General features: G+C 38.0%; 2 protein-coding genes across 2 annotated transcripts in view; one reads left to right on the top strand and one right to left on the bottom strand.

The window, feature by feature from the left end:
- The first annotated feature begins 4,122 nt into the window (after positions 1–4,122).
- Positions 4,123–7,045, top strand: LOC107741701 (SKI/DACH domain-containing protein 1-like). Its single transcript, XM_016554475.1, has one exon. It carries the CDS (start codon positions 4,245–4,247, stop codon positions 6,645–6,647), a length of 2,403 nt encoding a protein of 800 aa, XP_016409961.1. The 5' UTR covers positions 4,123–4,244; the 3' UTR covers positions 6,648–7,045.
- Positions 7,046–17,775: 10,730 nt separating this feature from the next.
- The window catches only part of LOC107741799 (phosphatidylinositol 5-phosphate 4-kinase type-2 alpha-like), a 40,523-nt gene continuing 31,525 nt past the window's right edge, over positions 17,776–26,773 (bottom strand). Inside the window, exons 4-10 of the mRNA XM_016554586.1 lie at positions 26,078–26,230; positions 25,801–25,947; positions 25,675–25,713; positions 21,983–22,096; positions 21,599–21,839; positions 20,485–20,588; positions 17,776–19,535 (exon numbers count right to left, since the gene is read on the bottom strand). Coding sequence (XP_016410072.1) covers positions 19,455–19,535; positions 20,485–20,588; positions 21,599–21,839; positions 21,983–22,096; positions 25,675–25,713; positions 25,801–25,947; positions 26,078–26,230 — 879 coding nt within the window. The 3' untranslated portion in view covers positions 17,776–19,454. The remainder of the gene's footprint in view (positions 19,536–20,484; positions 20,589–21,598; positions 21,840–21,982; positions 22,097–25,674; positions 25,714–25,800; positions 25,948–26,077; positions 26,231–26,773) is intronic.

Here is a 26,773-nt window from a genome sequence, read left to right as displayed (position 1 = left end):
CCGTAGAAAATTACTAGACAACTTAAATCCAAAGGAAATGTGTTCTTTGTTCTTCTATTGTTAGCTAAATCGCGACGAACAAACGTCCTCTTACCTCACTCTTTCTAATGTGAGAATCTTCTTCATCAAACTTTGAGCTCGCGATCCTTTGCGAAAAGTATGCGCACATTTACTTAATTTAACTTAATGATAAATGGGTTGCAATGAGCTTTTTTTATTTGTCACCGGACGTCTTTGCCATGCTGTGTGAGACTCCGCGCACGTTGTAGTGAGGTAGCCCACGCGGACCCCCACTTGGCGAGTCCGTCACGTTTGAGGGTCCAGGGCCCATCCTGATTTCACTGCAATAAATGAGTCCAACTATCAACTGTCTCAAAATAGAAGCGACAAAGTAATAAAGATTCAATTCTTCTCTTAATTAAAAATAGGCTAAATCACGCATATGAAAACAAGAGTTTTAAAATGTTGATTTATTCACATATAACATGGTTAGAAATCAGCAGCTTTATATAAATGTATTGTAACAGCCTTATATTATTATTCAATGATAATTCATCACCGCATTTCCTCACTGACTTGCAGCGTATGCATGGCACTTCCAAGTCCTGGTGATCAAAATGAAACTGCGTTTGTGATTGTTGTCAGATTAACTCCGATTAAGCTTCGTAAATATACTATGTATGTTTTGTTTTAATGAATTTATTGGCATCCCATATATAATTAATAAATACTGTACGTAGTATAAATAAATAAATATATTTAAAGACGGATCACCTGGGGCTAATCTTTTCCAGTAAACTGCATTGGAAGTAATAATATGATCAATGATTAATCGGAGTTATCCCGATTTTCTAAAAGCGATCAACTTTACAATAAATCTTAAAACGGGACAAAACATTTCTGAAGGCAAACCCCTCAACTCTTCAACCACGACGATGCACACTGGGTCGAAGATCAATCATTATCACTCATGTCACAATTGAGGGCTGTTCAAGCTGAGGTTTCAGAATCAAAGGACCAGGACCTGCGTGTTGTCTTTCAAATGATGTGTGCCCCTTGGATAAAAGTTATAGTGAGTTCAGCGGAGGTTGGAATAAAATTGACTATTAACAGTGCTAGACGGCAAAACGTTCAAATATCAGTGTATATGCGAAAAAACGATCAAAATGCTTACACGAATGCAGGTCCAATAATATTAGAGAAATTTTCCCATCGTTAAATAGGCTACATTTGTTTACTGCATTGCAGAACAACTACCTATCTGCTCTGTGAGGGTAAATAAACTCTACAAGTGAGAGAATAATTATAGAGCAGCTGCAGCATAAATAAAAGACTTTTAAAAGAGTTAACTATTGTATTTTCTTTGTATGCAAATTTGTAGCATTTATATGGATTTATATATTATGCTGACAATGTTTATTTCACATTTTAATTAAAATAAACAAGGTTAAAAGCGGTGTTATTTAAATATTTGCAGAAATTCAGGCTTATAAACATTCAGTTTTTTTGTCCGTTTGTTTGACAAAGCAGTTGCAGCAGGAGCCACAGTAATAAGGAGCTGCTAGGACTCAAAGCCGAAGGTTTATCAGGAGACCGAGTGCTCAGAATCAACAGGACAACGACTCACTTATAGGAAAGGTAGCCTGGAGTATAGAGTGACATACACTCCCTTGAAAATCTTTATGAACTGGAGTCTATTTATGTTACCGCCCCTTGCGAATCTAGTGAGGTGGGATCGCGTACATTCTGACAAACACCGATGCTGAATTTAGTACTAAAAGGGATGTGGTGGTGATTAACATGAACCACTTCCACCACATAGCTTATACCTCTCTGTGCACGCCATAATCAGGTAAACGCGGATGCAATATAGCATAACAGTTCATTATCAAGAGCAATAACTTGACAATGACGGCATAGAGGTTTTGATCCAAACTATTCTGTCATAAACTTATTTCAACCAATATATCAGTAATCAATTAATATTAAGTAATATGATGACAAATCGACATCTTCAACTAGCACTTCCAACAAAAACGTTTATGTGCGTTGAAAGCACCGTCAGCACAGAAAAGTTCAATCCCATAATATTGCGCTGGCTTGCTCATTCCGGCTCGTTTGCTTTTTTTATAATAGGCAAGATGTGAAGGGTGGTAGCAGGGGCAGGTCATTTGCATTCAAATGTTGGAATGATTGAAATTGCACAATTTAATGAATAATCTATTTATCTTCATTGTACCATAGAACATTCGCAGCAAAACATCGATTGTCTTTTGGGTTTTAAAAACCACCTGAAAAGCAAGGCCTTATACGGCCGCCCGGTTATGCACTGCATGAAAAACATAATATTCATGTACATAATCACTTTATTCAACAATGAACACCAATGGAAATTTGGAATACTGTATCAGGAGTGTCTAGTGTTTCAAAACATGTTTGTAAGGTTTTACTAAGAGTTTCGTAAAATAATGTACATGTGCATTTAAGATTAGCAGAAGGATTTTCTGTCAAATAATGTATGCCTGAAAATTGTATTGTATTGTATTGTAGTTAAAATTACTTTTTTCTGTTCATTCTCTTTCCTCATCATTGTAAAACGGCATATGTCTGTACACAGACGGGGGAGGGGAAGTCTTTGCTTGTGAAGACCCGTTATTTTCTCTTTCACGTTAGTATGACGTGGGATGGAGGCCTGCCTGATCTGTGAAAAAAATGGACCGCAAGAAGTATGAATAATAGCCTATCTTTCTAACTCGCACACACTTACACAGACCTAAAACTGAACAATTACGAGGGTCTTAGAACATGCTGATTAACGTACAAATTCTTCTTCTTTTTTTTTGTACACACGTGTTTCTTGCATCCTTAGCTCCTTCTACAATTCATATATCTTGATCGACAGTTCTTGTTGCAGAATTTGAATATGTGTATTAATTCGCAACTTGGAAAAAGCTCCGACGATTTCTCAAAGCATGGCTAATTTTTTTTTTATTCTGCACACATGCTGTTACCTTAAAGAATGTGCGTGCACACAGATATCTCAAGCACACAAAATGACAAAAAGCATTAGCTGAGTTAATGTATAATGTGATTTATGTTGATTACATTATGCAAAGCAATATCAAAGAAAATATAATTAAAAAAAAACACTATACACAATTGTTTACTACTCTTTTTTTTCTCCTTCTGAATTCAAACGAGTTTTGGGATTGGTCAAATCCTATCATCGATATTTTCATTCGGCTTTTAACTTGCCACTGTTATCAATGTTTGCTTCAAATTCCAAGTTTTATCTCTGTTTGAGTTAAATGCTTATCTCACTGAAATAGATGCATTAAATTTTGCATAGTGTATAATGATATTTAAAAAATTAAATTAAAATGCGATAATGTCATCACGACAATGTTTAATATGTAAAATAAATTTTAAAAAGCTGCACATCATTGTATTTGCTGCCCAACATACCCATCTGTCAGCATTATTATTTTTTTCACAACCACAACAACTCAAAGTTGTAACAATACTCCGACAAAATGACTAATATTAATTTCTAAGCATGAATTTATCACTAGCGAATTATTTGCTCTAATAGAGGTGGGATTACAACAGTATGGTAATTAGCTAGTGGGTGGGGTGGGGGTGGCCATGGGTAGAATATCCATTTTTATTGCATCACCTGTCAGTAACGTCCAATCAGCGTCGGCTTTGGGGGCATTAATTGATGAAGGTGTCTCCGGCCTTCCTCAGTTCCCACTGTCATTTTATTTGTGACTAAACCAGCAACGGGAATAGCAGCTGCATTCTGGGCTCTATTTCTCTCTCTCTCTCTCTCTCCCGCCCTCTCTCTCTGTGTCGCTCACTCCCTCTCTTTTTCCCTTCCCTAGTCTCCTCGCTTTTTATCCTTCTCACTGGCAGTGCTGTTCACCTTCCTCTTTTCCTCATGGCCAAATGGGAAAGGAGCTGAGGGAGCGCAGGTATACAGGAGCGCAGACAGGCAGCAGCCAGCCTGTCGGCAACATCACACACATTCCATCGATCATGCAGTGCTCAGGTCAATGGACTGATTGTTTTAATTCAAACAGGCCATTTCATTTTTATTTTTCTATTTAAAACTTTTTGTTCATCAAGCAGTGTGGACATGTCAAAGCCCACGCTGGACCGGTCAGCAGAATGCCTTGAAATAAAGAAGCAGCAGTAAAGCTACTTTAAGGACACCCGTCGCTCTAAATGTTGGAATTAATGCAATGAAGAAAATGGGGGACTTGGAATCCGGTTTTGAGGAAATGCAAGGTGTAAAGCTTGGCTATTTGGTTATCAAAGGCAAACAAATGTTTGCCCTTTCTCAAGTCTTCACCGACCTCTTGAAAAATATTCCGCGGACTACTGTACACAAACGTATGGACCATTTAAACGTGAAGAAGCATCACTGTGATTTGGAGGAATTGCGAAAGCTCAAAGCAATACATTCTATAGCTTTCCATGCAGCTAAATGCACTCTGATTTCAAGAGAGGACGTTGAGGCACTGTATTTTTCATGTAAAACTGAGCGGGTATTGAAATCAAACAAAAGAAGGGAAAAGAGAAAAAAATCCTCAGAAAAAATGTGCGATGGCAAAAACCGCACCTCTGCCAGAAGTGACTTTTGGAGAGAGAAAGTTTGGTTGAGTTTGCATGGCGTTCCTCAGACGTTCTCATTCAAAAGTAAAGCTGCTCGACAGGACCCTGTCCCTCGCACTCACTCAGATCTACCTCAAATTTACAGTAAATCCTTCGGCCGTGACTTCCAACCGGTCACGAAGTCGGCATCTACACCCTTTAAAAACTATGAAACAGATCAAATACCTGACAACTGTGTGGCTTTTAATCAGAAACATACGCTTTTTCGGCACGTTGTGAATCGGCAACCGCTGCTCTATCAGTCCGCCATTGCAGCGCAGGCAAAGCACCAAGGCAACGCAGACCTACTTTACAAAAGGAAGAGGAAGCGCGAGAGCAGCGCCAGGCAGTTTTGGTCGAGGAGCAGACGAAGCCATCCGGTTTTGGTCGTCCCAAAGTGCTGTAAACCAAAAGTTCCCAACGGATCTTTGAGCCAGTTTCACCACCTCGAGCATGGATTGTACGTCGATCCTCTGCACACTGGACATTTTCAGGAAAGCTGCAGCAGCGACACGGAATCTAGCTCCATCTCAGAACGGGTGAACAACGATTCGGATTTCGGGTCGAGTTTCTCTACCACCAGCAACTCCGGGACTTCGGAGGAGGAGGACGACTCTCTGTCGGATTCTTCAGATGTCAGCAGCGATGAAGAGAGCTCCTCTCAGTCTGATTCGAGCTCTGTGTCCAGTCAAGTTTCAGTGCAGAGTATTCGTTTCAGGCGTGCGAGGTTCTCAAGTCTCAACACAAAAGCACCTCTGCTCTTACAGCCAACTTTTCACTACAGGCCTAATGTGCAGAACATCCCCACTAACCACGGAGTAACGGCTACTTTGGATTGTGAACGAACTGGCAAAACTCAGAAATCGGACTTCACATCGTCCAGGGACGCACACGAGGATGGTGATGCCGCAACATTGCAGAAGTTCTGCCTGGTGCGGACATGTTTCCCAGATTTAAGACAAAACGAGGGCTCTGAAGCACCATCACGCCTTGAATTTTCAAATGATCCAAAGACAACAGACTGTGTCGCTAACAGAATTAAAGAGACTGGGCTTACACCTAATGCAAATGGAAACAATGCGTTTCCCCAACAAAGAATACCGGGTTCTGCAAACAAATGCTCCCAAGCCTTGATCTCCCACTGTGTTCCGGACAAAGAAATAACGGTTTGTAAGTCTTCTGACAGCAATCTTTCATTAGCAGCAAATTCCAAGTGGGAAGCAAAAACTTCCCTCAAACTGCCTTCACTTCTAAAACCGATCAAAACAGAGACCGAGGAGCCCATTAGTACCTCAGGCTTTAACAATGAGGGCAACAGGGCAGTAAAAACGTCACCATTTTTACTCAGCAACGTGAAGATTAAAGTCGAGGACACCTTTGACGAATATGAATATGCAAATCAGCCTCCGGAATATCAATGTAAGGATAATGACGCTGATGATCAGCGCATCAGTAATAATTTAAAGGAAACTGACCACTATAAAGCCACAGAGAGCGCCGTTCAAAAAAACCCTGTCTGTAACGAGGAATCAAGAAGCACTTTAAACACTCCTTGTTCCGAGGAAGGGGAATCCAAGAATGGTGCAAGGGTCAGAAAAAACTACAGGCCGATGCTTTTGGGTAAAAAAGCCGAAAGTGTGAGGACATTCGCGAAATCAGTTGCAAAAGTTGACCGGAGCCCCCGTGCTGCAGGAAAATTCGCTAGCAGCGAGGGATCAAATGAAGACTGTGCGGGCGCGAGCAAACGCAAACGAGCGAGCCCCAGTGTAGCATCTCTGAAAAATCCCTTCAGACTCATGGCGAATTTTCCCTCTCCGCCGTCTCTTGTTATTGGCAGCGATGGAGATTTGAGTACCGCTTACTCTTTGGACTCTTTAAGAAGTAACCAACTGCCTCATCGTTCTCACCCAGTGTGGAGATGGCAGCTCGGTCATTCAGTTGTTCCTCCCACTCCAAGCCACAAATTCAGGAAAGCCTCTGTTATTCCGTGAACTGTTGTTTTGAGCTCGGGGGAAATGTCTTAAAACCGTGACAAGCACTGATTGCCATTAGTTGTTTTGTTTTCATTGTTGTTTTCAATGTAAACGTTTTTGGCCTGTTGTTATGTTGCACACACCGTCCGTCCTCATAGCACAGGCGACAGGCTGGTCTATCCATCGAGGTTTGGGACTCGGGAATATATGGAGGTATTTATAATAAGCTGGTCTAGCAAAAAAAACAAACAAAAAAAAACAGTTGTTTTTAAAATGACAATACTGACATCGTGGAGCTGTTTTTGACCTGATGGACTAGACTCTCACGGAGCAAATGTTGGCTCATTTTGCAGGCACATTTCAGTGTGAACTGAAATTCTGATTTTGTTTTTAAAACCTCTTACTTTGTCAGTATATTTTGGGCCAATGTTTTGTATTTTCCCTTTATGCTTCATCCACATAGCCTACTGTATTTCTGAATTACCGTAGGCCGATGATCCATACCCTTCTTATTTATTCATTTTATGGGTGCTCCCCAATTGTTGGCGCCTGGCTGTGTTCACTCACACGCAGCGCACCATAACTCTCACGGTAGGCCCAACACAATGCCCCTCTAACTGACAATCAAGAGCTGTTTGATTTGCACGATGTAATAGAGGGAAAAATGCCAAATCAAACTCCTTCTTTAGCACATTCATAGCTTAAGGTATAGAACAGCTAAAGCACAAATTTACCATGCATTGCACTTTGCTAATGCCCATTAAGGTGAATTAGTGACGTGTGTTTTTATTTTTCGATTTTCTTATGCAAAAGAGCCATCGCAAGTTAACCCCCCAAAAAAACTTTTTAAATTCAGTAATTATTAATGTGGTACTATTTCCAATATGCTCGTTTGCTTTTGAGAGGAGGTTTTTGTTAGTCGTTCTTATTGTAAATGTTGCCGGTTTAAACGGAGCGAACTACAGACAGCTGCAAACAACAGTGTTTTTACATACGTGACGAAATCAAAGAAAAAAGACCTTGGTGCTTAGTGGAGTAGCCTATACACACATTCTGGTCAGGGTATACTTAGTAGGCTAAATGTTTATTTCTCTTTGACTCAAGTAGCCTTGTCCTTTTTGTACAGTGTTTTGATTGTATTTTGCTTTACTAGGCCTATTTTCCAAGGATATGGATTACCTTGGCACTGGAAAGCATAACCTTAAAAAACATTTAAGTGTTAACTTGGTGTTCCACTAGAGTACCCTGCCCCATATAAATGCCTTGTGATGAATGTACTGTGACGAACCATATTTGTTTACTTCAGCAAAAGCAGGCTGCCTCCAAAACAGGCCTTTAAAAGCAAATTGTATCTGTGATTGGATAAGCCAATGAGCTAAATTCATAATTTTGGGATTATATATTGCCAAGGGACGAAAATATTCAACTGCATTCTAATTTCCTACACAAAAACATAAATTCAAAGCCTGTGAGTTATCACTAAATGGGCATAGACTATGCAGATTTGGCTAAAGCGAGGCTACCGGGTTCACGCCATTCTGAGAAAACATGTAGGCCTAATAGACTTTAAGGTTATTTAACGTATTAAGGCATGGGCCCATTACGTGTACTGTTTTGATTAACGTGTACAAGTGGAGATAGACATTTTGTAGCCTATTAAGTGAAAATGCATCGCTTTGTGAATGTTCCAATATGCGATATAGCGTGACACTCTGACAGGTGAATGATTAAAATATAGTAGTTCTATATTTTTGTAACGTGACTATTTAATGCCTGCTCTCTCGAGCGTATAAAAGGAACTTTTTTGTTCCGTTCTGTGTCAAAGTGCTCTGCGGACTGACAGAATAGCTATGTCGTCCCAACTTCAGAGGAATGAATTCAAAACCAGCCAAATTAAAAAGAATGTAGCGCACATACCACAACCCCATTAAGTTAAAGAAATTAATGATCTCCACAATGAACAGAAATGGGAAAATGGGCGGTGACTCACTGTAAACATGGTAGGTTAGGAATTATCTGGTCAAGGTGGACTTTGTTTTGTTTTTTATCTTTCTGCTTTTGCTGCAATACTTGAGGTCTGATTTTGACATTTTTTTTTTTTCTTAAATTGAAGTCACTGGTTGTTTATAAAATGCATATTTATTTTTGTGATTTTCCTGGTTTTTGTATACCATTGTTGTGTAGGATAAATGCACTCGAAATGAAAACTTGAAAACGTGAGGTGGATTTTGAAGCACTTTCTTTTTCTTTTTATCGTGAAACTGTTCATTAAATATATCTGAGTGTGATGTGAGATGATCGTTCATTTTTAACTTTTAACTCATTAATATTCATTGTTATTATAACCGTATGTCCCTTTCTTGAGGTAACGTGCGGTTCAAGTAAATGTAAGATCAAACTTTGAGATAAGTTGTTTATTGTAAAGAAAAGTGTTGATGTGGGGGAGGGGGTTAGAAACCGACGGTCTCGTGCCCTGCTATACACACTATGCACTCAAGCACACTACTCATAAGCCTATAACCACACATGAGCACGCTTAGAAAGGAAACAGGAAAAAAGCAAGCACGTCTACTAGAAATAGCACATTTCAGACGAGGAGGTCTACAACAGACATGATCTGGTTACATTACCATGTTTCCATATCACAGTTTTTATAACTGTTTAATCTGCGTGAGACGAGGCAGCATTATGTCTCTGGTATAGTTTAGATATCTTTAAGATATTACGACCAACTCTGCTCAAGATAAGCTTCTTCGTCTGACTTCCTTTCTCCAAGGAGGGTAAGATTGAAAGCAGAGGAGCAAGAGGAAGAAAGAAAGGACAGAGTTTTTGAAAAAAGGTTTAAAAATGACACCATAACGGCGCACAATTAGCCAGAACTTAAATGCATTGCAGCTCCAGAGTTCCTGGTGTATGGTACGTCCTGAGATATAAGGGACAAATTAAATTGTTAACTGGGTAATTTGTGCATAAGAAAAACAAGTGCTAGACTAGTCGCAGTAGCCACTTGTTTGTAGACCTTGGTAAATGTGGGGATAGTGGGGGCTGACAGAGTCGGTGTCCTTCTAAATTACATGTCAATTTTATATGAATTATATACTATTAAATTCACCCAATTTACCTTTTGCACCATTAACTACATTTAATTGTATGACAGTGGTTCATATCGTTAACGTTTCAAAAATACATCACACATTGTATACCAGTGCGTGTAAAATCGGAGTTTTGGGCCAAAAAAAAAGAAAAGACAAATCTCCCAAAATAAAATTAGCATATGTAATAGAGTTATAATAATAAAATATAATAAAATATTGTCTGATATTGTTTATGCTTTAATATGTACACGTAAGCTGTTTCGTCCACAAGCAACAAGAAATCAGCCCTCTCTAAAACAGTTGGCAACAAATCTCTCAGACAGTGGAAATACACACAGTAGCGGTAGGCAGGACTAAGTCTTTCAGTAATCTCGTGAAATGTATAGTAGCCTAGCCTACAAAGTGTTCGTGGGTAATAAGAATGATGATTAAAAATAATCAATTAATTAACTGAGATAATCGCCTAGCCAAAGGATTTATACATATGTGTTTAAAACAGCAAGACGTCTGAATCAATATGTTTTGTGTATCTACAGGTAGGCCTATCAAATCACAGACAGCGGCTGCATGTTCTGCTTTAACCAAACCGAACGCACTGCGAACTGAGTCTGTGTGAAAACGGCCTTAAAAAAAAAAAAGAGTAGTTTAAGGCAGGCCGCATCCTAGAAATTAGAAATGGTAATTAACAAATTATATCACGGCGACCACACTGCACAGCGAGACGGATCTTGCACAGCGAAACATACAGACTGGTTAATTTCGAGGCCTGACTTCGCAGAATGGACTCGAGGTTTCATTCACAGAACTCAGCAGACCACCATTAGGCTGTTCAGTAGGAAAAGATTTTCGGTCTCCTAACAAATTTATGCTCAATCTGTCGTTCTCTACTCTGGAAAAGAACTAACCTAGAAATTAGCCCTAAAATGTTTTTAAATGTAGAAGTATTATAATGACAGTTTACTCATTGAACCTTGTAAAAGTCTTATGACTGACTGACCGACGAATTTAATTGACAATAGAGAGTAAATGTTGTGTTTTCATAAGGCTACACCATTCCGAATTGACAATGCAACCAAAATAATCCCGATAATCCACAAGAGGGGTCAATAGTAATCTTAATAAATGAGATAGGCCTAGGTTTTGCTTAAATAGCCTATGTTATTAAACACTTAACACTTATTAAACACGGTAAACTATCCCATTTACTGACTGATGAACCGTTCGCCTCATATTTAGACACGTGGTTCCAACAGGATAAGAGGCCTCATGGAAGCTTCTTTTGTAATGGGATCAGGACGTGAGAGGAAAATAATGCTGTTACGTGACCGGCAAAAAAAAAAAAAAAAAAAAAGCTCATCACCACGTTGTTAATCCTACAAAAACAGCGGTTCGAGTTGACACATTTTCTAATGCTTTTTACTCCAGTAAGTTATTCGAGAATGTCATAAAACATGAAAACCAGATTGCAATGAGATCCTTCAACGGTTATTCACACACACACACACACACACACACACACACACACACAATACACTATATAGCGAGATGACCAGTTACATTTTATGAAATCACAAACTGTCTATGTATTATTTAAATATACAGTTTGTGATTTCATAAAATGTAACTGTCATCTCGCTATATAGTGTATTGTGTGTGTGTGTGTGTAGTATATAGGCTATATATATAGCAAAAAATTGATATGTGAAAAAACAAATCCAACAGACTAGACCGTCCATTGGACTCAGTTTAAAACGATACCAGCATCCTTGAAAAAAACAGATGTGTCAGATGTGTCTGAACTTGCGTTATCTCTAGGATTAATAGCATGTATTCTAAAACAGTTATCAGAGTAGCCTATCTAGCTTAGTTGAGAGGGAGAGAACGGGAACGGGAAAGTTAGGAACGGGAGAGTTAGGTCTAAACAATGACATAGCCTATCTGCATCACTTTTACTCTGATTAACTGAGGACCTCGTCGGCCTCGTGGTAAGAGATTCCTCCGTTATCTGCATAAACCGAACGCGTATCCTGAAAGGAGCTACCTCCACACAAACACCAAATAAGAGGTTACCGTTTCTCTGTTTCAGACAATGACAGCAAAATACACATTGTAAGAGACTATGTTTAACTAAGCGAATAGAGTAGGCCTATTGCTCTGCTGGTCTTTATTCATCAATCATTAGGCTATTCTCAGAATTCACCTTATACCTTATGGTTACCCAGCAAATGTGCAATTTTATTTTCAACAGCGTCCCTGTTATTATTAACGTCCACTGAATGCAATTATTAGAAAAAACACAAATAGATTTTCTCTACTTCTCCACTAACAATTTTTGTTTAAAAAAAAAAGTACATATTGACCCTCTGACCTGTGTCTGAATCCCCAGTCAATGAGGAAATATATTAAATATTCCTTTCATTCAAAATCTTAGAAATTTGTAATTTGAGCATTTGAAATCGACTCTCTATTTTCTTGCAATAATGACTTAAAATCTTAAATGGCTGGTATGAATCAAAACAAGGTATGAATCAAACAAGCTCCCTTGTAACCCTATTTATATGAAAGGAACGTAGTTTGTCACAGCATACAAGTTAAAATAAAGACTATAAAGTATTGTATATCCATGCATTTAATTCGTTTTTTAATCATCAATAAGTTCTGACAAGCTTAAATTTAAGTTGCAAATGAAATTGGTAGTCATATTGGTCACATATGGATTTCGTGTAAAATGTTCAAAATAACGTTCAAAATTTATTTTCATTGAGACAAACGATACGTTTATATTGTTAAGGTTTTCATTAAAAAATAATTGCGTGTAATAAGGTCAAATAAATCAGACTTCTGAGTCTTACAACTGCAAATGATTGTCATGACGATGATTGAGAAAAGAACGTAAAGAATATAAATCAAATAAATAATTCACATGGCAAACAATGAACAAACAAAAGCAAAATCATGTTCGATACTCAATTCACCTATCGAAATAATTAGTGATATTACTAAAATAATTCGTGACTTGGGCTGCATTCAAACAAATCATTAAATCCAATTCTATTCCGAGCAACGTTTTTTTCTCAGAAACACTTGTAAAAACAAGTTACTGATCCAAAACAACAATCTCCCTTAACACGTCCATTAGATGACGTGCGTCTTTCATAACACTGATGAAAAATGTGCTGTGGGTCAGTGACATATTCTGCTGAGAGCCTGCCTAACAATTATGACCATTCTGAACCACACATTAGAATCGTAAGGAATTAGCGGTTTAAGCACACTAAGAGGTTTACACACACTAATATACATACAACGTAGGCCTACACTTATATAACTATAGAATGTTAATCTCCCATGTGATTTTATGATAACGTGGATTTAACCAATTGGCAAACATTGGCTGAAAATTGTCTCACTATGATTACAGCAGTGTTATTTTACCTACGGAAGATCTGTTAAAACAATCACTTTGAGTGAGATGTAGCGCATTATTGAACCATTCCCAGTAGAGTGCCAAAGGGAATTAGCATATTTAAAAGATAATTCTTTAAAATGAAAATGACCATTTAGAAAACAGACAAGCCTTTCCCACAGAAAAAAAAGTCACCTGTCCCATGTGTGCAAAGTCAAATAAATTGAGCATTTAAACCGTCGAATTTACTGTCTTCACTCCCGTTATAACGATTGTGCAGGTGTATTTGTATTGTCACAAAACAACTTTGTTTTGGTTGTCAAAAATTATCCGAAAGAAAAGAAAAAAACGTAGCCCACTGCAAGCCTGCATTGGCAGCCACATGGTCAAATCGTGTCCCGCACAGCAGGCTACGGCAGAATAGCCTTTATTCCGTTAACTTCTCTCGGTCTGGTGTGTCCTTGGGCAAATATTCAAATATCAATAAAGAAGGCTTGGATGTATTTAATGCATACCCTCTGATTCGTCCTGTAGAAAGAGGTTTACCGCAAGCCATAACCACGGCGATGCGAATTATTATTATTATTACAGAAATAATTTTATAATCATTATTGTAACGACTAATATTGACACCAGTCACTATTTTAATAAACCCTAACGATGTGTCTTAGAGCTACCCGAGAGTAGAAAAGAACGAACATTTCGAAATGTAGGCTACAGGCTTGTTTTTTCTTTTCGCTAAGGAATTTGTGACACCAGGCCAAGTTATAGGCAGCCTATATAGTATATAAACGGTGCTTTTTAAATATTCTCCCAGCTAACCTCAGCTGTGAATGTCTTTATCAATATAAAAGTCGACTAAAGTAGTCTATTACAAAGGAGTAAACGGGCAAGAAAGCGAGCAATTGAGGAAAAGCCGATGCTGAGAAAAAGACGAAATGGTGGTTGTAGGTGAGGATAGAAATGACCCCATAAAACAATACCCTCGGACATGAAACTCATTTGACCAACTGCGCTTTGAGCTATACAAGAGTTGCGTGGACTTAAATGATAAAATCCTGGCGAGATGTCTCGACTTGTTTGAGTAAGAACAGAAGCGTAAGTGACAACTCCTAAAGACGCGGTCTCAAACGTCTCGTCATTGCACGTGCTATTGGCGCCCCCGCTCGGGCGGGAACGTTTGGAGAAGTTTCTCTTAAAGGGGAGGACAGGAGGATTTAAGGTGGAATGAAGAAATAACACCCAGCGATCTTGACCCCCGGTAAACCATGGTACTAATTAAATAATGAATGAATATTTGGCTAATTTCTCCCAAGGCAGCTTTATTTTGATTATGGTAAAAAAATTGGGTTTCCCTAAAACTGCAAAACATATTTTTGCTTTATCGTTAAGGCAAAGTTGGGAAAACACAGTCTCTTTCTCTTTCACGTTTTATGTTATAGGCCTAAAATATTATAAAATAAAATGATAAAAAGTTTTTATAGGAAGCGGTTTCCGACGTACATGCTTGTAAATGTTATATAGCCTAGTATAAAAGACATGCTCTGTGTTTAAAAATAAGGAAATAATTGTGTTTTCTGGAGGGAAAAAAGAAAGAAACGATGAAGAAACGGAGGTTTGGCTTTTTTGGCGTATACTTCCTTTTTATTATTATTATTTATTTATGTATTTTTAATTTAATATCTGCTATTTTCTTCTATTATTCCATTAATGCGTGTGATTGACCTATGGCACGTGAAACGTATTATAGGCTACTAATAGTACGGTTCTATGTAGGCTACTTGAAGTGAAGACGCAAAACAAATTAAGTGAAAACGCACGGTGAATTTCCGATTCTAGCAGTCGGTGGAGTTTTGGTGGAGATTGTTCAGTAGGCCAGTATACTTTTCTCCCAAAAACCAAGTAAGGTCTCACAAATCAGGTTTATGCGAAGGTTGCTTAAGTGGTAACATCATTCCTCCTGGGACTGGGGAAAAATAGAAGCATGTAACTCTTGCCAAGGAGCCAAAGAAAATGGCGAATAATGGAGAAGTATAGAATTAACCTTATGCTTTCATCCGAGAAAAATAAAAACCTTACTTGGTGTACTTGGTGTGGAAGTCATCCAGAAATAGATTGGCCTACAGAACAGTGGTAATAAAGAATGAAGCCTAGCCTATCTGATCTTTTCTATTTCCCGTTCTCCCTCTGGTCCTTGTTGGCCATTCATCCAAATGTTGGTATCTTTTTTTTTTTTAAATAAAGATAATGCATGAAGGAAGAGGAAGGAGAAGCCACATGACCAGAGACCAGGAGCTAATATATGTGAAATCGATATTTTAACACTGGTTATTGAGTACTGGGACAGAGCTAAAAAGAAAAAAAAAAGAGGTAAAAAATAAAGAAATAGACGAAAATGTAGCAAGGAATTATATATTAAACATTTTGTGTTTGTATATAATTTGACAGTACACTGAGTAATGGTGAAGGATTCATTTAAGTTGCAGCTTATTATTTATGCAGGATTTACTTGTCACGTCAATAACGAGGAGCAGGCCTCAAATTTTAAGTTAACGAGCTTTATTTTTTTGAGCAGTGAACTGCGTTTCCGAAACTGCTCTGATCAAGCCAGTATTTAGAATTTAGAACTCGTCTATTATCTAAGAAACGGGCGCGTCGATGTGACATTTGACCCTGGCCTTTAAAAATCGTAGATAATAGCCTACATGTTATAGTATCGCATTTTACGTTCTCAAATTCCAGTTTAGCGTATACTATTTATTTTTAATTATTATAACCATTTCCCGTGTCCACCTATAAGATATTGTTGCCTGTTGATCAGGTGCTGCATTTGTGACTTGGGTGGTGAGATGAGCAAACTCTTAAGAATCTATTCTCTCAGCTGTTGTCTTCTTAAACACATTACTAACCTCCAAAAAGCCAGAAGAGAGTCCATGCACGAATTTCTCATGTTCCCATTGTGCATGAATTACGTAGTCTGAGCGCTTACTACATTCGCTGAGATTGGTGTTACCAGTACTAGGCGCCATTTACATTGTTTTTAGCGAATGAAAGATAAACATACAAACCACTCAACATACTGGACCGTGTTAAGCTCCCATATCACGTCCGTTTCACAACATGTTTTCCGGAATTTTGACGCCAGTTTTATAGATGCCTTTTCAATGTTGCTTCAGGTAAATCATGATCCAGGTAGTTCCCGCGCAGCCTACTTTTCATTCGAGAATAAATTAACCTAAATATGGCGTCTACTCTGCATAAGGTCATTAAGCCATATACTCCTTAATTTGTTAAAATAACAATACTCTGCTCATAGGCCTATATGCAGACCTGTGCTATACGATTTCATAATGGTTCATTCCGTGCGTTTTCTTTTTTCTTTTGTAAAATGTAAAAGGTGTTTTACATTTAAGCAATAAACGTTTATTAACTGAGTAAAACTGTAAAATGGCACGCATTCTAATGACCAAGCTTTCATAAAATGAAAGCCAATTCTCTGCGTGACTCAGGAAAGACCATATAAACATTATAAAAAGAGCAGACAACATGACGAGACGTTGCACCGTAAATTGCAGACAAAGTGCTTTATTGTTTTGAGCAATGCTTATGGAATGGAGTGTATATCGGTTTACATCATAACACATGAGACAGCCACCCTTTGGTTACTCAAAAACAACTTTACAAAAAAAAACAACTCAAATCTGTGAGTGTGATGCAGATAACCAGCGCTTCCCCATCACTTCTATTACCTTCACTATATAGATTAAAACCGTCACAAACGAGGGGTTAAACCCCCCCCCAAAAGCTTCAGTGATGAGTTATCCATCAATGAACACACTGAGCAAAAATGCTTTTGGCAAATGAAGAACATGGTGGAGGGCTTTTTTTAAAAGGCGTGAAGTGAAGCTGTATCTTACTGTAGCACTTTTCACATTTAGTGAATTTCACGTATATATCGCTGCGTGTGAATCCAGTATCAGAAGCTGAAGCGATGCTCAGATGACACTATCAAAGTCTGCCGCTAAAACTGCCTCTTTTGTCATGCACATGGTGAGTTTTTTTTGTTGTTGTGAATATTACAACCAAGAAGACCAGGGTTTGTTTTCATCCCAATGAGAACAATAAAAATGCTTCTTTTCCCACTGTGCAATGGTTTCCCAAGGGCACGAGCAGCGCTCAGTTTATTATGAAAATGACACACTAACCAAGGACGCTGTAACATTTGGTATCGGATAATACTTCCAGATAAAAATGCTTGGAGAAAGCCTGAACACAATTTACAATTAACACTATAACAAGAGCCACACCTACTCATATCAACAAATTCACAATGCACACTCTTGTCCAAAAGGCTTTGCACATAGAATTAGCCAGTCAAAGAGAAATGGTGACCTTTTCAGTGTTGTTGTGAACAGAAAATGCAATGTCTTGTATCCGTTTGAAGCAACAGCACATTTTGAAACATCAAAACACACACAAAAAAAAAAAAAACTGAAAATATCTGGATTTTTTTTTTCAACAACCACCCTAATATTAGAAAATAAAATTTTACTTCTGTTTGGAGGGAAAAAAAGATTAAAAAATAAGGAATTAAACAATTTTGAGTAAAAAGGCACGACTCTTGCACAGTATATACATTAAAAAAAAAAAATATGACCAAGCATGGAATATACACCATCTCTGGACTAAACCAGACTGAACACTAAAAATAATGCAACATGCATCTTTTTGTCTTTTTCCTTTCTTTTTTACACAGTACTTGTGTTGTATGATTTAAAAGAGCAACATTCTTCATTTATCAGAACACTTTTACTGAATCACGGAGTGGTGCTTTAAAATTCTGGTGGATTAAAATTCAATGTAAAAACGTGCAAGTGATCAAAAAGTATAAACCAACATAGGATGAGGAGGCTTTCATCTTTGAATTAGAAAAGTTAAGAAACAAATGTTAATCTCTAAGTCATATTACCTGCTTCTAATTCAATGCCATTTACAAAAGTATTCTCCTCTGTTACAGGCATTATGCTTCCCTTGTAAATACCACTGCTGAACCAACAGGATTCCATCAACATTTTGGTTCCATTCATCATGTGCAAAATGTACAACATTTAATCTATTTTGCTGCCAATTTGAACGTTCAAAATTTCGAACAAAACTCACAAGACATACACAATTTCAAACAAAACTAATGTTTTAAAAAAATGAATAAGAAAAAAAAAAAAAAAACAATAAAGAACCCCTTCCCCAAACCTCCATGGAATACTGAAACGCAACACAAATCGGTGTGTCCTGGTACAATGCAAGAGGTAAACTATGTTTTGTCTGTTGAGAACAAGCGTATGCGTGAGAACACGTGAAACGGCAAGGCTGCGTTGAACAGTGCCTCATAGTGCTATCGTTGCAGCTTGTAACAGACCGAGTGATCCTAATAAAAAGTGCAACAGTTTAAGGTGCTGATGGTAATTGAATCATTAATGTAACAGAAATCACTGATGACTGAAGAGAAACCACTGATCCTGCTGCCTCAGTGTCTTCATTCTCCCTCCTGTCAAGTTGCTGCAAAACAAACTCCAAAAAAAACCCAAACCAAAAAAAAAACCTACCGGAAACCTTCGCCACCGTTTCAAACGCCTCAGAACACTGAAGGAACATGCAAAACAGTCAGATTCAGCTGTCTGTCCACACAAGGCAAGTTAGGGGGCGATGGGTCCTCCTTTTGTAAATGGCTCAAAGAGTGTTTCTGGTTAGTCTGTCCAGATAATGAAGAGGACTGTGCGAGTAAGGAGAGTTAGCAGGTGCCGTGGTGTCAAGTGCTTCAGGTGCCTCTCTGCGAAGCTGGAGTAAAGCAGAGCGGGCAGCCAAGGGTTGAGTGAAGTGAGTCCGGCTAGGGATTTGATGAATGATTCAGTGAGAGAACGCATACAGTTCCAATTGAGAAGTTGTGTTTTGGCCTCCTTTTTCAAAGACCTAATTCTACTAACTGAGCCACAGACCATCACATGAGCTCTCTTTCCTCTCTCCGTCCTCTTCCGCTTTAAAAGGCAAGAAAAATATCAAATGGAACAAACAAGATTAAGGGGCATGCACAAGAAAGCAGTAAAAAGCCCTATCCCCCCCAAAAAAAGTTACAACTGCTGTCCTTTTCCATCACTCACATGGTCCCACAAAACAAAAAGACAAATAAATGAAAATCCAAATGTAAACGAATGGTGGTTGTAGCTGCTGTAGGGGTGCCCCCCTGTGGCAGAGCAGGCGAGTGAGTGTTCAACACCCCTCTGCTGGCGTCCCTCTTCATCCCTGTGGACTCAGCTCAGTTGCCTCAGACTAGGGCAGAATGGTAGTGATGAAATCATAGAATCTCTTCGAGTACTGCTCTGGGTTCACGGTGGAAATCTCTGCCCCAGCCTAAGATGAAAACAGCATGAGGTCGATGCCTTGATAAAAGCTATAAAAGGTTCACTTTAGAGCATGAATGATGAATGAGATGCTTGGGAGAAATACGCAAAGTAGCCCTCTGTACTGTACTCTTGGTACAAGTTCAAAAATGTAGAGGTAATTCTAGAAGTATTTTTTTATTATTTGAGAATGTTTCTTCTGCAGAAAAATAAACTTGTCGATTGACCATATACTGTGCAAAACTGTAAATGGTTTAACATTCACATTACATGTAATTTCACTGTAAAAGACAATTAAATTAATGTTTTTTGGAAGTAAAAACTATGTACTGTCATATAATTTATGGTGAACAGTAAAAAGACATGCCCAGAAGTCCCTGTGTGACACATCACATATGATTATATTTTATTTAAATAGGCTTGTTTCTTCATATGTTTGTTATCAGTCATGTACATTGTGTTTCGGGTTACATTTTGTGTTATTTAGTTTAGATTTATTGCATTATTTTTAATTATGCGTTTGGTGTTACATTTTCTGTTATTTAGTTTGTCTATTGCATTATTTTTTAATTATGTGTGTTCCTCTGATTGTTTTTTGTCTTTGAGGGTATGACCATGTGCACCGCCTATACATGACTATTGGTCATATTCATCATGTGGCTTTCTGTTTTCCCACCTGTATTATTATGGTAGTTATTGGTACATTTTAAGGTAAAAACTAATTTTGGTATTTTTAAGTACATTGGTATATTAACTTGGTTATTATATAACTTATTGAAATACATGGTTATAAGTTGTATACAGGCACCAATATACCATGCCATAATACTGGAAACATTGTCACAGTATTTTTTACGGTGAACAGTTTTTTAGAGTAAATTTAACAGAATTATTTTACAGTGATATAACTCTGAATATTCAGAAAAATTACATTTAAATGTAAAAGTCAAAGCACTCACCCCATGCTTTACCGTCTTGGCTGCATGAGCAGCCTTTTTCTTGGCATCATAATGCTGGAGGATGTCAATAACAGCCATAAAATAGACCTCCTTTCTGGGAGAATCTGGGGGAAAAAAACTTAACATTCATCATTTATGAAAACAGAGCTCACCACAAATTTTCATGATGTGACATATTATAGAAACAGTATACTCAGCAGGAAAAAAGTAGGATGGGTCTTAGCTTATCAATCAAGAAGTTATTGGATTGTGGAAGGAGCCCACTTCGTACCAAAATGGAGGCAGAATGGGATGTTTGACTATAAAAATTATTTTCACCACCTACCTCTCTTGATGACATCATCCAAGGAGGAAACACATCAAATTTTAATACAAGCTTTTATTTTAAGAATATCATGCATGGATGAATTGTTCACAATAACCACAGGGACATACATTAAAAGCCAATTTTGATTTCATGCTGACTTTAACTCTTTCCCTGCCAGCATTTTTGATCATTTTCAATCAAATTTCATGGCCCCCAGAATATTTTGTTGTATGAATATCTGAACATATGAATATCTGAACATTGAAACTGAAAGCAACATTTTGAGCAAAAAGCAAAGAAAAATCATGGTTGGGTCAAAACAGCCCAATAGCTGGCTTTGTCCCTTTTTAACCCAGCATTGTTTAGAGTGTATATCTGGATCATATTCAATACGATGATCAAAGCAAAGATGTAGTAGAACGCTTCCATCAGCACCCCCCCCCAAGCTTGCACAGTCATAAACCACTTCCTGGATCTACATTTCACTCTGTAACATTAGGCAGATCGATGATCACATTATTTTTCATATGCATCTGCTTATATATGAGATTGCTCGTTTCTGTGTCTTCCTCGCCTGTGTTTTTGATTGGGAGAATCTGGACTCATTCAGAATCTCCCCCAGCGTATAAAAGTAAAAATGCAGAAACCCGGAAAATTCTGTGTTTGGCAGGGAAGCCTTGTCTCATAAATAATTAAAAGATTCCGAAAGATTCCATGAAAGACTTAGTATATATGTTCAAAAGTGTATAAATATATACGCACAGGACCCATTTCAATAAGACGACACACGTTTCCTGCTCCACTCACTGTCATGGCTTTTGATGGCATAGACGTCAATACAGGGGTCGAAGTCTCCCGGTGAGAGTGGTTTAGCGCTGTCCAGAGTGTTACTGGGACTGTCAGGAGGAGTGCCGACAATCCCTCCATCACTCTCTCCTTCCTCTTCTCCCTCATTATCCTCACTCTCCACCTCCTCTTGTTCTGCCCTTTCCACGTCATGGATCCCAACCAGAAGGCTGTAGTCCATCAACTTCAGCAAAGCAAGGAACTAGACAGAGATATGAGGGAGGAAAAAACAGATTGATCATAGAGAGAAAGAGGAAGGGACAAAGTGATTATTCAAGATAAATGAGTCATTGTATCCGTACCAGGCAGACAGAGTGAAAAAGTGAATTCTTCAAAATCATTTACCTCCACGTCCTTTCGTAGCTTATCAAGGAAGGTCTTCTTACTCTCCTCATCAATGTATATTTTCTGTCCATCGTTGATAAAGTCATTGTCTTTGTACGTGGGGAGTTCTTTAGCCTGGTGGAAAAGAGGGAAACAACATTTAGGGTGCTAAAGATGCTCACTTACACTTGCAGACTCTTTTAAGGGCTTAAAAAGAGGTTGATCATTAACATGAAAATGAATTCAGGTCCTGACATGCTGGTCATGTCATGTAATATCACACGGCGCAGCAGGGGGTGCTCTAGATTCATAAGAAAAAACCTGCATGTAGTGTCAAGGGACTCCTCAAATGAACAAACCAGTCAATAACCTAACTAGCTGATCTACATTTGTGTTTAGAGATATTCAGAACGGCCTACAAAAGAAATGAGCTTTCATATACAGCATTTATGATTTATGTAACTACAATGCATTGACATCATAACAATCCGGCACAACTCAATATGAACTCAGCTTTAAGTAATTACTCACTATTCAATAATTAAGTAATACATTTTTATGGCTTGTTTGAACTATTGAAAAGGAATGCAGGTTAAAATATTTCCTCTTGGGTGGTTTAAACCACCAGAATGAACCGACTCCAGCAATTCTGTGTAATTAGCTTATTTGGTATCCTTGCTCCAGACTCCAGTAAAAAAAACCTTATTAATGGACTTTAACAACCATTTGCAGATTTCCCAACTTTCAAAAGCAAACACACCTATCATATTATTGCGAAATCTTGTTAATAGATAGCAAAAGTGCGCCCTTTTGGTGGGTTGAAGAGCAATAGGAATAGGTTTGGTCAAGGAAAGCACCTTAAGTAAACAGATATCTATGGGAGGGCACTGATGAAATGGTTTGCATCCATTAAAGATTAATACACATTCCTTATTTTCTTTAACCTCTACTCTCCAAACACATGTCAAATAGCCCAATTTTTTATGAGCTAACCATGTCCTGACAAATAAAATACATCAAATATCCTGTTTCACTTTAAAAGTGAAGTAATAGACTTGCAAAAAAAGGTACAAAAGTGCCACTGGGGCAGTACCCTTCAAAAGGCACTAATATGTAAAGTATTCATATGTAATTTTAAAGTACTAATATGTATCTTTAAGGTATTAATATGGGTGAATAAGGTACAAAGATGTACCTTTTAGTTTTAGTTTTTAGTGTGCCAGAGTGTAGGCAGCCATGGAGCGAAAGGAGACATTTTTAACCTGCTGGAGGATTGAATTACATAGTATATGCCAGCATAGTTCATTTGTTTCTTAATGCCATGCCAGCTTCTACTGCTATTTTCATGTTGAAAACATAGAAACATTTTTTCTAGGCTACAATTTCAATTTGTTTATTGTGAAATAACTCAAACATTTATGTTTTTTTTTCTGTCCTCTGATAAGCATTGTTCAGTGCTGCCATTCCCAAAAGCTTTAATGCTTTCTTATGATACTTTTGGGAAACGCAGCCCTGTTTGAATGCACTGTCAGCAGTGAGTGAATGCTCTCTGTGATTGATCGGTTCTGTCTTGCAACATTTGCGTGTGTTCAGATGAGCAGGAATCCTACACAATTACTCGCTAACAAAGGTTATTCGTCCAATTCAATGCATATTGTACGCATTATTATTATTATTATTATTTTTGTTAAATAAACAAAACCACTGGTAAATGTATCCTTGTTTACAATCTTAGTTTCTCTCAAATGTAAATCAAATGCCCATTCACAAACATGTGTTTCCACCATTGCTTGTTCTCCATCGTTGCATAGGCCCACTCATGGATGAATTTTATATAATCAATGAACTAAACGGCCGCGCGGCGCGAGCTCACTAGAGCAGATGCGTTTACTCGCTCACGCGAGCTCTTAGCAGCGCTGTGAGATCCAGTGTGAAGCGCTTGAATTCAGCGATGAACACAAATAACTCGGTGATTTAAACTAGTTTAAAGCCAAACAGGAGAAACACTGTGTGCAACGAACGAGACGGGCAGAAGGCTTTTCAATCTACACATCGCCATCATTTACCATGGATTTACTGTAGTAACAGTCACTGCACCATGGTATTGTGGCACAAATGTGGGCACAAATGTGGAATATTCACATTCAATTTTATTACAGGAGTAATGGTATATAATTATAGTATGTATTTATGATTAAGCTATAGCATGTGTGCATTTATACTGAATGTTTTTAGACTACTGTTTTTCATACAGGCTACCTAAAAACCATATAGTTATATTTTACCACGGTATTGAGGTGCTATATGTGTGGTTTTAACTGTTTATCATGATTTAAATGTATGCTACTATGGAAGACCAATGCTTAATTTAAAAAAAAACGGTCAGAATAAATGTAACCATATAAAACTTAGGGTTGCTACAATTTTTACAGATGTTACTGATTTTGATAATGAACAAAAATTTACCTCTGCATCCTAACTCAAGCTACTATCAAACTATACTAAGAGACAAAAAAGTGATATTATTATTATTAATATTATCAGGCAACCCAAACCTGTTTCTTGATTTGAAACAATATCACTCATTAGAACACGCAGAAACTAAGAAATAATTTTTTCCATTTAGATATTTATTTTAAGGAAAATTAATGGTCTGGTTTATACAACTTTCACTGTGGAGCAAAAATCTGGCTTTAAACTTGAAAGAAACAAAGATTTGACATTTATCGTGATAATTTTTTTGGCCATATCGCCCAGCCCTACTTACAGGTTGTGATTCAGTGGAGCCAGCTAGTCCAAATAAACTGGGTACTGAGCCATATTTCAAGAGCAAGTGTTTTGTGAATTCCGCGTTGAACTCCCCGAGATTAAAGAAGCAGTTGTCAGTAAAATGACATGTTTGTGGGCGCGTCAAGTTGTTCGCGGCCGGCCAAAGTAGAACATAGGCGGGCATTATGCAAATGTGTTACCCTGTGACGTGTAGCCGTCAGGGAAGTGGGATTCGAATGACTAAAGACTTGTTCAGGCTGTTCAGAGTCATGAAAGGCAATATTCGAAATGGCATAATGGGGGCACTTTAACTTATTTAAGTAGGATTACTTATACTTATTACTATACATACACACACACATTTTTTAGTTGAAAAAAAAATACACCATACATGACTATGCAAAATAATACTTAATAATATGCAAGTAGAAATGTAGACATGTGAAATTACAAGCATTCATAGCTAACTTAACATATTTCTTCTTTGTTAAGTTCTAGTACCTTGTGTTGACTAGCAGGCAAACATTCCAACCACTGTTATTAAATCAACCGTTTTATTTACGGTGCCAGTGTTGATGCTACTGAAGCTTACAGTCTCTTGCCTTAATCTCCATAGCTTAAAAAAGCACCATGGACTCTGCTTCACCTTGACACCCTAAGTATAGGATAGATCTACATCTGTGCACCCGATAATCACACAGACGCTCTAAATCCAGCACGCCTCACTCTCATACTCGCACTCTGCTTCACAGTAAATTAAGGTGCTTGAAGTGAAAAATGATTAGCCACTACAGAATGAACCATCTTCAAACACGCAAGTAAAGAGACCTGACATACAATACACTCGACACACAAAAAAACGGACAAAAAATGATCGGAAAAGCAATACAAGTGAAAATTTGAAACTTTCACATCAAAATTGTGTGTTTGAGGGTGAAACTGACCTTTTCTTTATCACTTGCCTCTCTGGCAACAGTAGATCCCTACAGTGAAGAAAAATTGAAACATGTCAAACCATATCATAATCATCATCTGGTTTGACTTGGCCTGCCATTTTTCATAATCCTTACCTTCAGGTCATATTTCTTATACACCGACAACCGGTGACTGAACACGTTGCGTGTGACTATCATATAAGTCTCATCTCCGTCTACAGTGAGGCGGTACATGCCTAAAAACTGTGGCAGCAGTGTGGTACCATGACATTCCACTATATACTGCAGCGAAAAAAGACATTATAACCATCCAGCTCACTAGAAATGTGTAAGTAAATGTACAAATTATGGGTAAAACATCAATTAAAGGTATACACCACTTGCATGGGGAATGTATGAGCTTGTGTCGCACCTGGTGGTACTTTTTGAGGATGTTGTGCATCTCAGCCACGTCCTCGCTGCTTATGGTTTTGATGACGTACCTCTTGTCGTAGGAGGTGTGGAAGCGAGCACCACTACGGCCCTGAGCTTCACTAACGAGGGGCGCGCTGCGTGTCAAAGAGTTCTGCCAACGCACATGGGAAAGAGGTCTTAGCACACATAATAAATGCACACAAAGATGGATGAGACTAAGTGAGACTTTTTAACACTTTCATACTGTATACTGGGAGACTCATTTATACACAGAAGGGAGATTTCTACACCTCCATCACACCGAATTAGAAATGAATGATAATTTAAAGCATAAAGGCTCTTTTCATTCATTATTTTCTTAACTTCGCAAATATTTACTCATTTTCTTTAAGCACACCAACGTTCATTAACAACTGATTAATACCGTAAAATTGTGGATCTAAAAAGCACAAATTCCCTCCCTTTTCCACCCAATCTGGCACTGTTACACATGCTAATGTAAAAGGCCATTCTAAGCCAGAAAAATCAGCCCGCATTTGCCCCTTGAACCTGCTGGTTTCAATCCAAGAACCACTAATGCCATTATCCAGGAAGCATGATAAATGAAATCACTAGAAATGTTTTCAAAACAAAAACAACTCAATTTGGCTAGGCCAATGCAAAAAAAAAAAAAATTCCTATCAATGAAGCTATC

Source organism: Sinocyclocheilus rhinocerous, unplaced genomic scaffold, assembly GCF_001515625.1.
Source record: "Sinocyclocheilus rhinocerous isolate Xijiao unplaced genomic scaffold, SAMN03320098_v1.1 scaffold100, whole genome shotgun sequence".
NCBI classification, from domain to species: domain Eukaryota; kingdom Metazoa; phylum Chordata; class Actinopteri; order Cypriniformes; family Cyprinidae; genus Sinocyclocheilus; species Sinocyclocheilus rhinocerous.
Note: the sequence above shows the minus strand (reverse complement) of the source record. Positions and strands in the feature narration are given on the sequence as shown.

Bases quoted from the DNA above. Each gene is read 5' to 3' on its own strand.
- LOC107741701 (XM_016554475.1), top strand. From the start codon at position 4,245: ATGAAGAAAATGGGGGACTTGGAATCCGGTTTTGAGGAAATGCAAGGT.